Source organism: Microplitis demolitor, chromosome 10, assembly GCF_026212275.2.
Source record: "Microplitis demolitor isolate Queensland-Clemson2020A chromosome 10, iyMicDemo2.1a, whole genome shotgun sequence".
NCBI classification, from domain to species: domain Eukaryota; kingdom Metazoa; phylum Arthropoda; class Insecta; order Hymenoptera; family Braconidae; genus Microplitis; species Microplitis demolitor.
Window position 1 is genome coordinate 6154321 of NC_068554.1, and position 16959 is coordinate 6171279.

Genomic DNA, 16959 nt, shown 5'->3' on the forward strand with positions numbered 1-16959 from the left:
TTTTATTATACAACGCGATATCGCAATGAGAGCATCAATAAATATGCCTGGAATTGCTAAATGGGCTTTATCACCGTGACATATATGTATTTATATATCTATATATATATATTTATATTCAACTCTTTGCAAACCTTTCACATAGACTATGTGTAAATGTACATAGAGGAGAGTAACGAAAAATGGGCTTTCTAAAAAAAAATAAATAGTTATTTAAATAAAAAATTCGGCGATTTATAAATTGTTATTCTTTAATATTACATTGAAATTTTTTTTATACATAATACAAAAAGTTATTTAAATACTACAATAATATAATACTTTATTTCTTATTTTAATAAAACTCGTGATTTTAAATTTTAAATGTTAAAATAATAATTATTTATTTTATCAAAGTAATAAATATTTAACGTGAATGATATTATAATAATTATAAATAATTCAATTAGTTTATTTATATAAAATTTTTATTTATTTATTAATATATATAATATCTATTACTTATTCACAAGTTCAATCAATTTATTTAAATTTAACTGTTAAAAAAATAATTTAAAAAAAAGTTATCTTTTTTTTTACAGTTTACTGGAGTTATTAAATTTATAAATACTTTAAATTATTTTATTTATTTATATAAATTTTTTAGAAAGCCCATTTTACATAACCGTCTTCTAAATACACTAACATCTTAAAAACATCATTACTATGTACACGAAAACTTTATTTAAACGGTACACTGAGCCATCACACGATTACATACTGAAGATTTGCGTAATAAAAAGCTCAGCTATCTGAAATATATCTATTTATATGTAATAATAATAATAATAATTATTAATATCTATATAAATGTCACAGAAGGATATTGATTTGTCTATTGATTTTATTATCTATTTGGAATTAACTGATAGATCCTTCAATTAATGACAATAACTAATAATTAAAATTTATTTATTTGAAAATTTCCTATCCAGTTTATTTAATTGACATAATTTAAATTTAAAATAAACGTTTTTAAATTTAAGTGGATTTGTAATCATTACTTTAGCGTTTGACAGTTTGTTTATTGTATACTCAAGATTTTTTTATTGTGTATTGGTCTACTTTTAAACAGAAATTTTATCTATTGTTAATATTAATTCAACCTTGTCATACATATATAATATGTTTGTAATTGTAATGATTACAATTATTATTTCCGTACAATCCTATTCCGGAGTTAACACACGATTAAGTGTAATGATACTGAAGTCAGCCGACGTCTAATAATTTTTTAATTTTTTTAAAAATGATAAATTATAAAAAAAAAATATTTGAAAAAATTGCACCTGTAGTTTATTGAATTTTCTACATGTGCATATTTTTAGTTTTTGTTTTTTTTGCGATTGATTTGTCGAAAAAAAAAGCCGAAAATTGATAACCGTCTGCTGACTTCAGGACCGTAACCGAAGTAGGAAAAGTATCGAAAAATTTTTAATTAAAAAAAGAAAAATAATAATTGCATTAACAGAGTGCTCGTCGAAGGTACACTTGGGTCGTCGACAAGAGCACTCAGATGCCAGATAGAGAGTGAGAGATTGAGAGTAAGATAATTTAGAGAGAGAAAGCAGTCAACAAGTAATGATCAAACGTTGATCGGATTGCTTTTACTCTCTTCTTAGCTCTCTTTATATGTTAATTGCTATAAAATTATAATTATTTTCATAGCAATAATAATAATAATAATAAAAAAAAATAATAATTAAATTGACTAAAACGTGATTGCCTATTTGTATTCTATGTACATAAACAGCTGATTCCTAATAACAAATAAATTATTGGACAGCTGGCATGTACATAAATTTCAAATGTATTTAACCTTGACTAGGTTAAATTTTTTTATAAAATATCGAGATTAAAGCTCGCCGTTGAGTCCAACGAATTAAGTAGTTCTTGAGCGCTAAAATTCGACGTATCACCAGTAGGAAGATTTTCCAAAAATTCAAGACTAAAATCAGCGGCTGTCGCAACTGACGAATCGTTTGTCGTCGAAGTTTGCTGTTGGTTGAGCTGCTGCTGCTGCTGTTGTGGTGGCAATGATCTGACTCCCGGACTACCAGATCCATACTGCTGATGAGGATGCAGCGGAGATCCTGATTTAAAAAATAAAAAAATACCATTTATTATTTAAACTCAATTATTGAATCAACAGTTAAAATTTTTCGAGATCAGTAATTAGATAGATACTCACCAGTTCCAGTGTTTGAAACAGAATTAACGGATGCTGATTGTGACATTTGCATCTGCATTGACATTTGACTATTTCCCTGTTGCATTACCAGTGTCTGCTGCTGATGCTGTTGAGACAATAACTGTTGCATCTGTGAATTATTGTTCATCGCACCACCACTCATTCCACTACTTTGTGACCGTATCAGCTGCTGATGTTGCATTTGAGTGGCATTCATTTGCATACCACCACCAGTACCAGCACCCATACCAAAACCACCTTTAATCAAATTTATACGTTATAATTCCTATCAATTATACCAATACTGTATCTGTATATTGCTCATACTTTTACAGACGCAAAACAGATATGTATCATAAAATATTCTAGTATATTATACTATATATTAATGCTTAATTATACTATGCTCATATATAATTATAATAATTTATCAAATTAAATGACTTGACAATTATAAGTATGATAATTACCTTGATGGGGTTGTTGACTAAATTGCGGACGCATCTGCGCTTGAAAGCCCTGTTGTTGGTGCATGAGAAGATGTCGCCATTCTTGTTGTGTACCACGGCCACCGATATTATTACCTAGACCTTCTGGTGGACCGACACTAACATTTGGCGGTCGCTGATTATTCGTCCTTGGATATCCTAATCTCTGGTGCATCTGATGCATATTATTAATGGGCATTCCCCCACCTACGTTGCTCATATACATGTTGCCGCCTGCATGTAACGCTTGCTGCTGCTGTTGCTGCTGCTGTTGTTGCTGCTGTTGTTGGGCTAATGGTGGCCTCATCATTGGTCCTATCGATCAATTATTGAATAATTTATTATTTTAGTTATTTTTAGGTGGATTTTTGTAAAGTCGAACTCTATTTGTCCTCATGGTCGAATTTTCAAAGAATTTTCCCATAATCTACCATAATTGGTCAAGTAAGTTCCGAAAAAAACTACTCATTAAAAAGTTTACATATATATATTACACTGATTTAAAAAAAATAGACTATTTTCTTTTCTGAAACCCTCTATTTAATGGTTACAGGGAAGTGAAAGAAGATGCCTGTTAATAAATGAACTCTTAATATTAATATTTAGAGGTCACTCATCACAATTTTCTATTTCTCATTTAAATAACTTGGGAAAAAAAAAGTTCAATACTTCGGCAGTGGGTCATTGTACAAATATGCTCAGGATATATTTTTGTAGGAATTTTAACGTTGTACAAAAAAAGTCTCTTATGATTTTTTGATAAATTCATCTGTTCAAAAGTTATTGAAGATTCAAGTCAAATTGATAGTAAATTTTGAGATCTTTTTACTTTTCCGATTAAACTATCAGACATATCGCAAAATTTCATAGGATATTTTTTGTAGATAATTTTATTCTTTATAAATTATTTCTGATAAAGTTTTTCGAAATTCCGCATTGTTTTCTAGTTATTTTCATTTTAATGTCAAGCTCTAAAAAAAAAATAGTGTTCTAATAAATTTCAAGGGCTTGACATTAAAATGGAAATAACTAGAAAACAATGCGGAGTTTTAAAAAACTTTATCAGAGATAATTTGTAAGAAATAAAATTGTCTACAAAAAAGACCCTATGACATTTTGTGATAAGTCTTATAGTTTCGCTGGAAAAGTAATAAGATCTTGAAATTTACTATAAATTTGACTTCAAGCTACAATATCTTTTGAACAGATGAATTTATCAAAAAATAAGAGACTTTTTTTTTATAGAGCGTTTAATTTTCCACAGATATAAATACTGAGCTTATTTGTACAATCAGCCATTATCAAGATATAAAATTTTGTTTTTTCCCATGTTATTTAAATGGAAATAGAAAATCGCGATGAGCGACCTCTAAATATTAATACTAACATCTCATCTTTTAACAAGCATCTTATTTTACTTTCCTACAACTATTTAATGGGGGTTTCAAAAAAAAAAAAAAAAAAAAGTTGATTTTTTTTAATCAGTCTAATATATATGTAAAATAACCAGTCTTGTCATCACGATACTACTTACGATTCTTATCGGATCTTAATGAAATTTTCTACACTCATTCTACGGGTAATAATCTTGATCAAGATTAAAGATGAGCTTAACTTATTGATTACTCTAGTTATGGCTGTTAGAAATGTTATCAATTTAAAAAAAAAATCATTTTTTCAACATTAAAGTTCATATAAGGTAAAAGCCCTTATACCCGCTCACTTTTCATTGGTGTGAGATTGAATCACTCAATATAAATTAACAAATAAAATAAAAAACCATATTTGTTTTTTATAGTTTTAAATATTAGAATAAAATTTAAGTTTGAAGAATAATGTTGATAATTAATAATTATTAACTTTTTAAATAAGGTCCTTGAGTGTACCCATAGTTGCTCACTTAAAGTTGCGACGTACCATTACTCGATCAACACATGGCCCTATAGTCGCTCAAAGACAATATCAATTAAACTATAAGTTTATTGATTTGGACAGATAATTTATAAATTATACTACTTTATTCTTTCATAATATAAAATTTCATGAATTTTAAAAATATATTTAATAAGATATAGTTATAACAATTCTTAAAAAATTTGACGAAGCCTAAATTTAATCTAACGAATGAACGTTAAAATAAAAAATGCCCGACTGAGCGCGATTTTGAAAACAGTCATTCAATTTAAATTTATAATTTATTATAAAATAATTTGATACATGATATTTTAATATATTTAGATTCACAAATAATTATTTATCAATGATAATATTTTTAGTTGTAATTTTTTTTTATAGAAATTATAAAAAAAAGCCTTAAACAGTCAGTGAGCGACTAATGGTACTAAGCGGGTATAGAGGCTTTTACCTTAACTAAAATTTATAGACGATTTTTCAAAAAAGTTTCTTTAAAAGCATTCTCAGACAGTGTCCCCTCAATTTTTAGAAATAGCCAATGACTGAACTGTTACAACAGTATAAAAATTTTATTAATTAATTTCAAAACAATTAAAGCATAAATTAAAAAAAAGACAACGCAGTAACAATTTCACCGAGATATAGATTTTTTAAAAAACTGCTCACAGTTGTCATCAATCAGTTGAACGAAATTTGGTAAATAAATTTTAGCCTAAAAATTTGACATCCCAAAGTATGAAGATTTTACTGAAATTCATTTTCCAAATTTGATGTCAACTGTAAATGATTTTTTTTTAAATCTGTCTCGACGAAATTGTAACTGCGGCCCTTTTTTCAATTAATGCTTTAACTTTTTTTAAATTAATTATCAAAATCTAATTCGGTCATGACAATAAAAATCATTAAATATATTTAAAAAGTGTGGGGCACTGTCTGAGAGTTCCCATAAGCTTTAGTTTTTGTCCTTAAACTAAAAGTTTATTTATTTCTGCCAATAATTTGATAGGTTTTAAAATTTGACCAAAATCAATAAAATTACTAAGTATGATTTTAATGACATAATTTCACTGTTTTTATGAGAACTCAAAATTTTTAGAACTTCAGAAAAATCTACCCTCCATTCTGGCTGTCAGTCATCCTTTTTTTCTTTTGAAAGCCTACAGAGCAAAGTAAAATATAACTATCGATTAAATAAATATTATAATTACCCGAAGGTGGCATAGGTTGCTGTGCAACTCTTCTTATTGACCCTTGATTAGGAAACCTCGCTTGTTGACCCATACCAATACCAGCATGCATCATTTGCGCTTGTGCTGTTTTATACTCAGGTGGTGGTGGCCGTACGCCACCCATTCCTCCTGCCAAATGCTGCTGATGTTGCATTACCTATTAACACAAAACGATAAATAATCCTCAATATTTATCATTAATGTCACATCCTGCAATAATTTGACAGTGTCGTACTTTAAATTAAATACTTATAATTTTTTAAAAGTGTTACACTGATATCAGGGTATCGTTAACTACCGGATGCTTACGCGCCTCAATTTAAACGCTAACGTGTAATAACAAAATAAAAAAATAAATAAATAAGAATAGAAATATAAATAAAAAAAAAAGTTTCCATTCATTGTCCCGCAACCACTTGCCTCTTCGTGCATGAATCCGTGCTCTTTCTCAAGTTGCTGTGTATACATGTGTCTCTTTTTAGTAACTTGAATTGAACAAAAGTTGCCAAGACCGAACAACACAGAAGAAGAAAGAGAATGAGACTAAAAAAGTATATACCTGTTGCGCACACACTTTCCACTTTAATCTGTATATGTGTGCACCAACTTTATTTATTTATTTATTATTGTTATTATTAATATTACTATGGATATAGATGTTTATATTTTAAGTATTGCTTTACTATATAAATATTTACTAAATAAATAAAATAATATTAGTTAATAAATATTAACCTGTTGGGCGCGCAGCATCTGCTGTTGTTGCTGTTGCTGTTGCTGCTGTTGTTGAACAAGCTTGGCATGTTGATGTGGATCAACTTGGTTTGTCGGTACTTGTTGTGAATGATTTCTAGGCGGTGGTGCACCCGGTCCAGGTTGTCCCGGTACACCACCCGCCGCAGCAGCCGCGGCAGCGGCAGCAGCAGCTCGTTGCCTCAGGCTCTGCTGAGTAAAATTGATTGTCTGGGATTGCGATACCGAGCAGTATGTATCTTGTTGTCCTGATGATGTTTGATTTTGCGTTTGATTAAAGTACATGCCCTGTTGTGCTGCCACAGAGACACCGGGTTTCAAGTCACCGGATAATTGCATATGTTGGCCTGCTGACACCTAAAAATTTTAAATTTAATTTTTAAAATTATCAGTTCAATTTAATGATGTTATTTTGTAAAATTATTATTAGATTATATTAAATAAATAATTATTAATCATTATTCACAGTATCTTAAAAACTATCGCAGTGAGTCACTCGGCAGTTCAAGGCTTCGCTTAAAAATAACTCCGTTTTCTTGAGTCAATAAGTTAAATTAATTTTAGTTACTCAAGTACTTGAAATTCAAATAATATATATTTTTTTAAATATGATTTAACTAAAGTTTGGTATTTATTTTAAATGATTTTATTGTAATCATGATTACTAATAGATTGAGAAAAAAATAACTTGTGAAAACAATATTGTTGGACGTTCTTGCGTGAGACTTACTATTAGATAAAAATTCAAATTTAATACTTTTGGCAAGAATTAATCAATAATTATCGTTATTGAAAATTTCAGTGTGTTATCGATCATTTGAAAAAGTTATTAACGATTAAAAATCAAAGTTTTAGCACGGAGTTTTATGGGAAACTGTAACTTTTTATGTTTCAATTTTAAAAAAAAATGTTATTGGAAAAGACAAAGGGACAAATAATGTTTCAAAATATTATTTAATTTATGTTAATGATATAATCGTTGTAAAAAAATAGTCTTATCGATGATTTGAATTATTTATTAATAATTGTAGTTTGTAAAACTGAAATTATGACGTCACGTCATTGGCTACTTTAAAAACCGGCAACGGCGTACGATGAAAAAAAAACATACGTTTGTAAACATAGACAAAGGAGACCATTAAATTATTAGAGGTTTTTTTTAAACTGTCAAAATATTTAAGTTATTTGTTTAATCACAAGTAATTAAACAAATTTACTTTTGAAAGATCCATCATCATTTTTCACATTGTAATAATTTTTCTTATAATCATCATCCCTGATGTGGATTAATCGTATATTGACATATATATGTATATTAGGGTGATTCAAAAAATAAAAAATTTTTTTTTCTTCTCTGAAACAGGTTTAAAAGTTTCATTTAGATATAAAAAGACGCCTGTTAAAATTAGAGCTCTTAATATTAACATCAAGAGGTTCCGCGTTGTCCTTTTCTATTTTCCATAAGAATAACATGGGAAAATTTTTTTTGCATGTTCTGATTTTTATAACTAGCTAATGATGCATCATAGAAAGAATCAACAAGCATATGTTTGTGGGAAATTGAATGCTCTACAAAAAAAGTTTCTTATCATTTTTTGATAAATCCATTTGTTCAAAAGTTATTCGAGGTTGAAGTCGAATTTATATTAAATTTTGAGATTTTTTTACTTTTCCGGCGAAACTATCAGACTTATCACAAAATTCCATAGGACTTTTTTTATAGACATTTTTATTTTCTACAAATTATTACTCATAAGGTTTTTTCGAATTCCGCATTGTTTTCTAGTTATTTCCATTTTAATCTCAAGCTCATAAAAAAAATAATCTTCTGATAGATTTTAAGAACTTGAGATTGAAATGAAAATAACTAGAAAACAATGCGGAGTTTTGAAAAACTTTATCAGAGATAATTTGTAAGAAATAAAATTGTCTACAAAAAAGACCCTATGACATTTTGTGATAAGTCTGATAGTTTCACCGGAAACGTAAACAGATCTCGAAATTTAATATAAATTCAACTTCAACCTCGAATAACTTTTGAACAAATGGATTTATCAAAAAATGATAAGAGACTTTTTTTGTAGAGCATTCAATTTCCTACAAAAATATGCTTGTTGATTTTTTCTATGATGCATCGTTAGCTAGTTATACAAATCAGAACATGCAAAAAAAAATTTTTCCATGTTATTCTTATGGAAAATAGAAAATTGCAATGCGGAACCTCTTAATGTTAATATTAAGAGCTCTAATTTTCACAGGCATCGTTTTATATTTAAATGAAACTTTTAAGCCTGCTTGAGAGAAGAAAAAAAAATTTGTTATTTTTTAAATCATCCTAATGTATATTTTGAGATTAAAAAATTGCGATATTGCCGAATTTATTATGACAAAAAATCAAAGTCAAAGTAATGTCTAATTAAGAATTAACATTTTTTTAAATAACTCTTATATAAATATTTTCAATACTTCCAAAAAATCGATAAATTATTTAAAAATTATTGAGATATTTAGAAAAGTTTTGCCTCGGAATTAAATTTGAATCAGTTAGCCCTCTTTTGACTCACGAGTCGCGCAAGTACGTCTTTTAATAAATTGAGATAAAATATCGCATTATTAATTTCATATTTCGCGCGAATAATCATTTTTTAGACAGAAGAAAATTGAAATTTTCCCATGTAAAAAAAAAAATTTAGTTTATAATAAATTTAGGTCTGAATTTCATGACGAAACTCAGATCGTGAGACAAATATGACTTTCATCATGAATTTACTCCTTTTCAAACTTTTCGTCTAGTAAAATCCGTATGAATTTTAAAATTAATTTATTACGTCTTTGAATTGGACTTGGGATGACTTTGCTATAAACTTGACTGAATTTTTACTAAATTAAATCGTTTGTCAAATTTATCGATTCAGATATCACCAATAAATTTCTTCTATCAAGTACTTGGTTTAGGTAAATCAGTTTCGGTTGTAAAATTAATTTAGTGAATGAACTTCCGATCGGATAAAAATCTTATAGCAATAATTTTCTCGTGATTAAAGTAATTGATACAAATTCATGATGAAAGTCATATTTGTATCACAACCTGAGTTTCGAGATGAAATTCAAATCTAAATTTATTGTGAACAAAAATTATTTTACCCAGATTATCTACATTACTACAAAAAAAAAAAAAAAAAAAAAAAAAAAAAATATCTTGAAATAAACTTGTGTTTCTTCGATCAAGAAAATTATTTTAAAAATCTTCACATTTTTTAAATACTGAAAATAGCAGACATTAAAAAAATGAATTTATTTTTAATAAGGAAATAAAATATTTATAGAAAAAACTTTTAAAATATCCGGATAAAAAATTTTCGAAAATCTTTTATGTGCACATTCTAAAAAAATTGTCTGCTACTTTCAGTATCATAAATTTTTTTTATCTTGAAGTTAACAGACAATTAACAATTTTTGAATTTTTTTTCAACAAATCAATGACAAAAAAAAAAAAAACTAAAAAATGCACATGTAGAAAATTAAAAAAACTCTAAGTGCAATTGTTGAAAATAATTTTTTTTCCCGCTAAGAAAATTGAAAATTTTCAAAAATTCAAGAAGTTATTTTTTTTATAATTTCAGTATCATAAATTTTTGCACCAAAAATATATAAGATTGAAAATTTAAAAAATCCTAATTTCTTGTGGTAAAAATACACAATAATTCGAAAAGTTTTTTTTTCTCTCAGTGTATGATCAAGATGTAATATCAAAATTTTAATAGTTTTTAAATAAATCTCCATTACATACACGAGGATCTACGGACGCTGACCTCAACATAAACCCTCTTACTGTACCTCAACTTAAACAGCTTGAGAGAGAAAACAAGTGTATAAAGATTTAGCTAAGATCAAAATCATGTACACACTTGTACACTCTTAACAACTTATTAAAGAGGGGAATAAATTTAAACATCATGAAAAACATATATTTTGTTTTTTTATCAGTAGCTTACGCAGCGCGGTATGGACCGCTAAGTAAAATAGATCTTGACATCGGGAAAATACTTAAGTAGGATGCTGTAATATCAGCATAAAACTAAATCGTTGAAAGAAAATATATGTAATGCGAGTGTGTATTGGATATGTATATTGTATTGAGTATTGAGTGAATAGTGTGGGGTGGTTAAGTGTGTGTTAGAGAAGGCAAAGAGTGGCTGCTGGCTGTGGCTGGCCGATATCGATTTCCGATAGCGGACATTTAGTGCTCTGTATATATTCTGTCTGCTTCCATACGTGTCTGATACGCGAGCGTATATACATGTACTATCCGTGATCAACGGTAGGGCATTTGAAATTGCATCCAAGCGCCATGTACAAGGTGTCGCAAAGATCGTGCGAAAGATTATTTTTCCCAGTTCACTTTACTGATATGTTTCTATGCATATATATATCGAACTGAAAATAACTTTTGCTAATATAAGTTCATTTTTTAAAAGTCAAGTTTCTTTTAAATTTGTAATGATGGAAATTAACACGAGCAATAGATAAGGAAATTAAATAATCAAGTATGATTAATTGGGAAAAAATATATGAATGTATGAATGATAAAAAATCGGCTGGTTTTCTGGTCTATTTGGTCTGGATCTGTTAGTCGGTCAAGAGTATTTGTTCAAGGAAACAAAAATGTTGGCAATAAGAAGTACAGAGACTACATTCAGTTGTTCAAAGAGTATAATATGTAAAAAAAAACAGTATATATATATATATATATATATATATATATATATATATATATATATATATATATATATATAAGAATGTTATCGGTACAACAGTAATGTCAGAGTGGTATCTGGATTCTCGGGTCGTTGAGGAGAGGAATAAGTCGACACCGCCTAGGCCGCACCTCTCTCACTGTACTCTCCAGCAGCTAGCAGCAACCAAGCAGCCTCTAGAAGAGCCGCAGCGATTATGAATGCCGGATCATCGACCCGAGGCTCTTGCTCCCTGCACACGAGAACCGTGTACAAACTTGCCCTAGTTTCAAAAGATGCTTTAGTCTATCCATCACTATTTCATCCCATTTTTTTGACTGACAAATATACAACATGTCCTTGTCTATCGCGAAATCTCTGGCACCAATGAAGATTTTCAAAAAAAATTCTATATAAAATCTCAATTATAAATAAACAAAAAAAGTTATCCGAGTAAAAATAGATTGAGTCTGGAATACAGCGCAACTCCAGAGAGACCGGATCCAATTAGTAAAAGCACACCCCATGGTAAGCGAGCTGTGCTCCCGATCGATCGTCTAAACATCCCGTCCGAGGTCACTCTATATATATATATATATATATATATATATATATATATATATATATATATATATATATATATATATATATGTATGTGCATTTACTTGTTTAACTATGTACAGAAAATTAAAAATTCACAAGCGAATATTCCGAGATCCAACCAACGCAACCCGTTACAGAGCTTAGGGGTTTAACACTTGATATAGCCCGCAAAGTTATGTTTAACTATCGTCATCTGCTCTACTACTATTATTAATTTATCAGTATAAATATAGATGTATGTGCATATATTAAAGCAGTAGCGGAATGTAAATGCATAATATACGCACGTACGTTAATATAAGAGACTGATGGATAATTCGAGGAAGGTTGATATGTATAAACCTAACTAGATTAACATATGGACTTACGTCACACTTAACGGGAAAATTGTACCATCAAAAATATATATCTACATCCGTTACCACGCCCTATAAATAATTCTATATTGTGTTATAACACTGTAACAATAATATGTATATATGAATAAAACGTGACACAACATATTTATGAGTACAACTTTCACCCTTTGTATATAATGAAAAGAAGACTGTTCTCGAAGTTATAAAATGATATTTTATTTGGAATGTTTATTATTTTTAGTGGACGAGTCCTTGAAATTAAATAAATATAATCTTTATCAGATAAAAAAAGTTACGTTAATAAAGTGTTTTAAATAGTAGTGTTAATAAAGTATTTTGTAATAGTATTGTTCAAAATTTTTTCGACTCTCAAAATGAATTGTCAAGGGAATTCAATGAAAGTCATTAATTTTTTTACGGCAATATTGATTTGTTCAGATGATTTCAAAAATTAACGCATTAACTTTGATAAAAATACTATTTGAATTTCAAATTTGAAAAAATTTTGTTGAATAGTTTATTTGAAACAAAATTTTTTTAAAAATAAACATCCTAGATAAATTATAACTGCGTTTTCTTTTTTAAAATGAATGCTTCGTTTTTTAAAATTAATTAATTAATTGAATTTTGACACAGTTATGACAGTTGAAAATAATCGACTTATTTAAAAAATGGGGATGGGTGCATTGTCTAAGAATGGAGTGTTGAAAATTTTGGTCGATTTTCAAGAATAATTGTCATGAAAATTCAATTTTATTTATTAATTTTTTTCATCGATATTAATTTGTTCAAATACTTTGAAAAATTAAAGCATAATCTTTAGTAAAAATACTATTTGATTTTCAAATTTATTTTAAAAATTTCGATAGTAGTTTATTTAAAACAACTATAATTAATTTTTTCAAAATCTACATCCTAGAAAAATTATAACTGCGTTTTCCTTTTCAAACGAATACTCTATTTTTTTTTAATTAATTAATTTAGTGAATTTTGATACAGTTACGACAGTTAGAAGTAATCAACATATTTAAAAAATGTGGGAGGGGGGCAATGTCTGAGAATACAGTGTTAAAATTTTGTTCGTTTTTCAAGGATAATTGTCATGGAAATTAAATAAAATTTATTAATTTTACATGAAAATCGATTTGTTCATATACTCAAAAAAATTGAAAAAATCTTTAATAAAAATACAATAAAAATATATATTCTATGTAATTAATCAAAATTTTGCATTGGATTTAAATTCAAAAAATTTTAAAAATACAACTAACTTTTTTTAAAAAACCTTAATTAGTTTTTGGTAATTGTGAGTTTATTGAGACTTGCTATGAAATCTTTCGTATTTGAAAACCAATTATATGAACATGAAAAAAAAAAATCGTAAATCAAAATTATGATTTTTCAAATAGCTCAGTTTTAAAATAAATATTATTTAAAATTAATCGATTAATGGACAAAAAAAACTATTTAATCAAGTAGAATAAAATACATTGTGATTTTATTTTTTGATATTTATGACTTGATAATTGACAATTATATAAAAATAAAGTATATAAATAAGTCAATTTAAGATAAAAGTACCATTTATAGCCACAACTCTATTTTTGGGCATCTATACCTTTATTTTAATTAATGAAAAAGTATAATAAAATTTCCAATGTAACAACGTGATAAAAATATCTTTGTTCAAATTTCAAAAATTAAATATACATGTTTATCATTGCTGTTTTTACAAAGTATTTTATTTTAATTTTTCAAGTGTTCAAAATTCGCCCTGAAGTGGTCAAAAACGGTGTCTCTACCTTACACAAAAAAAAAGTTATCTTGGGTCAAGAAAATTTTTCAAAATACAAATCGTCCTCTTGCTAGGCAAACCTCATAACTGCAAAATTATAATTTTTTTCAGAAATCTGTCAAAACATCTATTCTATTACACGTGCGTCAATGGACGTATTAAAATTCAAAAGTATCTCGAACATTCTGTTATAATTATTCAAATTTGAATTTTTTACGTAATCGCAGTACTAAAGAATGTTTTTCACTCATCATTTTAATTATAAAAAAAAAAGTAGAGAATTTGTTGTGGTCAGAAAAGATTTCTACTTTACCCGCGAAAGTTTGAGTTTTCAAAAAAAATTTCTTGAATCAAGAATGTTTACTTTCAGCTGCTAATTTTTTTTCTGTGTAAAAATACAAAAAGCTGATAGTAACTTACAGTAATTTGATAATAACATGGAGTAACTTATTTTAAATATAAAGATAAATTATAAACAGTGCAATGTAAAGTATAAATAAAGTGAAAATGTTAATTTATTGAAATATGTCTCTTTCATTTAAATCAGTGCGATGAATTTAAGCCGCTCAAAGGGCATGATGATATCACTAGTGTAGTGTAGTGTACTGTACTGTAGTACAATCCAATTTATTTACAGGCTAACCGATATCAAATAAAGTGTATTAACTGTATCATGACATTTATCTTCAATATAAATCATTCAATTGACACTTGTTGAAAAAATATTTGTTGTATTAATTACACGTTTTATTTTTTGCTATCGTGTTGTATATATTTTATATCATTTCCGGTAACCTGAAAAGAATTTATCTTATCGTTTAAAACGCGAGTCATAGACTAAGAATGAATTATTTTCTTCTTTTTAAAATATAAATCCAAAAATATAACGATAAGAAATACAATATATATTTCTTTGATAATTGACTATCATCAAATTTAATTTTATAAAATAGACAAATTATTCGAATTTAAATTTGAATTTTTATATTTTACAATCATCAATCCATTGATAAAAATTGTTTATATTTTTTAATACAGACAATTCTTTCATACAGATATCTTTAGTAATAAGTAAATAATACCTGCGCGAAACAATTGCGCGAGAATAGAAACGAACCGAGTGACGCGGACTGATGTCATGGTCGAGCTAAAATTAGCAAGTCGTAGCCCCGTCGCAAACCACGACTTGTCGCACGATTCAGCAATGTAAGACAAATAATTGTATGACAGTAATGAAATTTTTAAAAAAATATTTTTAATAATTATTTTTTTTTACTTTAATGAGTTAAGAAATCATTTTTAAGCCGATACAATTGACAAATAATTGAGTGAAGGTACTTGATGATGAAAATTATACTAATAATGATAACAACAACAATAATGTTTACAACAATTTAAACCATAGTTGACGCAATGTAGGTTACAAAAAGTGAGGCATATGAGTATTGATTTCAGCACCGTACACTCTAGACACGATTATTATTGTGCATGGAATGTGTTTTTCTGTTATGTTGTTCAGTTATACGTGTTCAACTACTGTATACTTGTAACGCACTTAAAACTCTTTACTTCAACTGAAGAATATTTATATCAATGAAAAAATATTTATTATAAAATGAAAATTCATGAAACTGAAGTTTGCCATCTAATAATTTTTTTAATTTTTTCAAAATGAAATTAAAAAAAGAAAAACGTATTTTAAAAAATTGCACTAATGGTTTTTTTAATTTTCGATATGTGCATATTATTAGTTTATTTTTTTCTTTGTAATTTATTTGTTTAAAATAAATAATCAAAAAATTTTTAATTGTCTGTTAACTTCGGGATTATAAAAATTCGCGGTCAATTTGAATTTATAAATAAAATTTTTTGTATTTTGAGTTTAATTTTTTTGGCGCGAAAAAAATTTGAATTTTGAAATGGAAAGACAAAATTTTTTAGGACTAAAAAAAATTTCTTGGCTCAATAAATTTTTTTTTACCCTAAGAAAATTTTTTTTTCTTGCCCAAGAAAATTCAATTAATAAAATAAAAAAATTTTTGGAGCAAATAAAAATTTTTAGCACAAAGAAATTATTTTTTTCTATAAGAAAAAAATTTAAATAAAACTGTGTTAAGAAATGAAAAATTTAAATATTCATTTAATAATTAAAATAAATTTTAATAAAATATTTAAACAAAATGTAAAATATTTCAGGGTAAAAAAAAAATCAGATATATTTTGAAAGGAAAAATAATTTTGTTGATTTGAATATGGAATGAAAAAAAATATGTCTGAAGATACTGATATTTATCGATCAGTATAATATATTATGTTTTACCCTCAATAGTTTAACCGGAAATCGGCCTACAAATATCTCCATTAAAACCGGTACATATGTAAATAATCTGAATACAAAAGAACACCTTGGGCTTGTTCTATCGTTAAATTATACTTAAGTTAGTTAAGCATACTAAAGCAAAACATAAAATTATCATCGCGACGACACAACACGCGTGTTTGTATACTATATATTTTCCCCCTCGATCATTCTTTGGTAGAAAAAAAAAGTTTGAATGTTTCCGCAATTAACGCTCGCTGTTTTACATAAAGGTGACCAAGGGTTACTTGAATCGAGTGACAAGATTCTTGGTATCTAAATATATATATACATATATAAACAAAGAGTTTTATAAAATGTTAAATCATCAGTTTAATTGTTTACAGAGATACGACGATAACCCTGGAAACAAAACGAAATTAGCATACATGTATATTAGGGTGGTCGTAAAAAATTATATTTTCTCAGACACCCCATAAAACGCTTCTTTTTAGTGAAAAAATAAGTAGGGAATTTGATTTTTTCTTTTTAA

General features: G+C 27.3%; 1 protein-coding gene across 7 annotated transcripts in view; it reads right to left on the reverse strand.

Annotated features, from left to right (window-relative positions):
- Positions 1 to 480: 480 nt before the first annotated feature.
- LOC103570685 (neurogenic protein mastermind) overlaps positions 481 to 16959 on the reverse strand; it is a 49455-nt gene continuing 32976 nt past the window's right edge. For 5 of the 7 annotated variants that reach the window (XM_014439865.2, XM_053742206.1, XM_014439864.2 and 2 more), the window contains 5 exons: positions 6597 to 6971; positions 5841 to 6018; positions 2701 to 3033; positions 2231 to 2488; positions 483 to 2132 (listed from right to left, as the gene is read on the reverse strand). In XM_014439865.2, the coding sequence (XP_014295351.1) occupies positions 1879 to 2132; positions 2231 to 2488; positions 2701 to 3033; positions 5841 to 6018; positions 6597 to 6971 (1398 nt within the window). In that variant the 3' untranslated portion in view covers positions 483 to 1878. Of the gene's footprint in view, positions 2133 to 2230; positions 2489 to 2700; positions 3034 to 5840; positions 6019 to 6596; positions 6972 to 16959 lie in introns of all 7 variants that reach the window. The other 2 variants (XM_014439867.2, XM_014439866.2) reach the window with 1 other exon arrangement.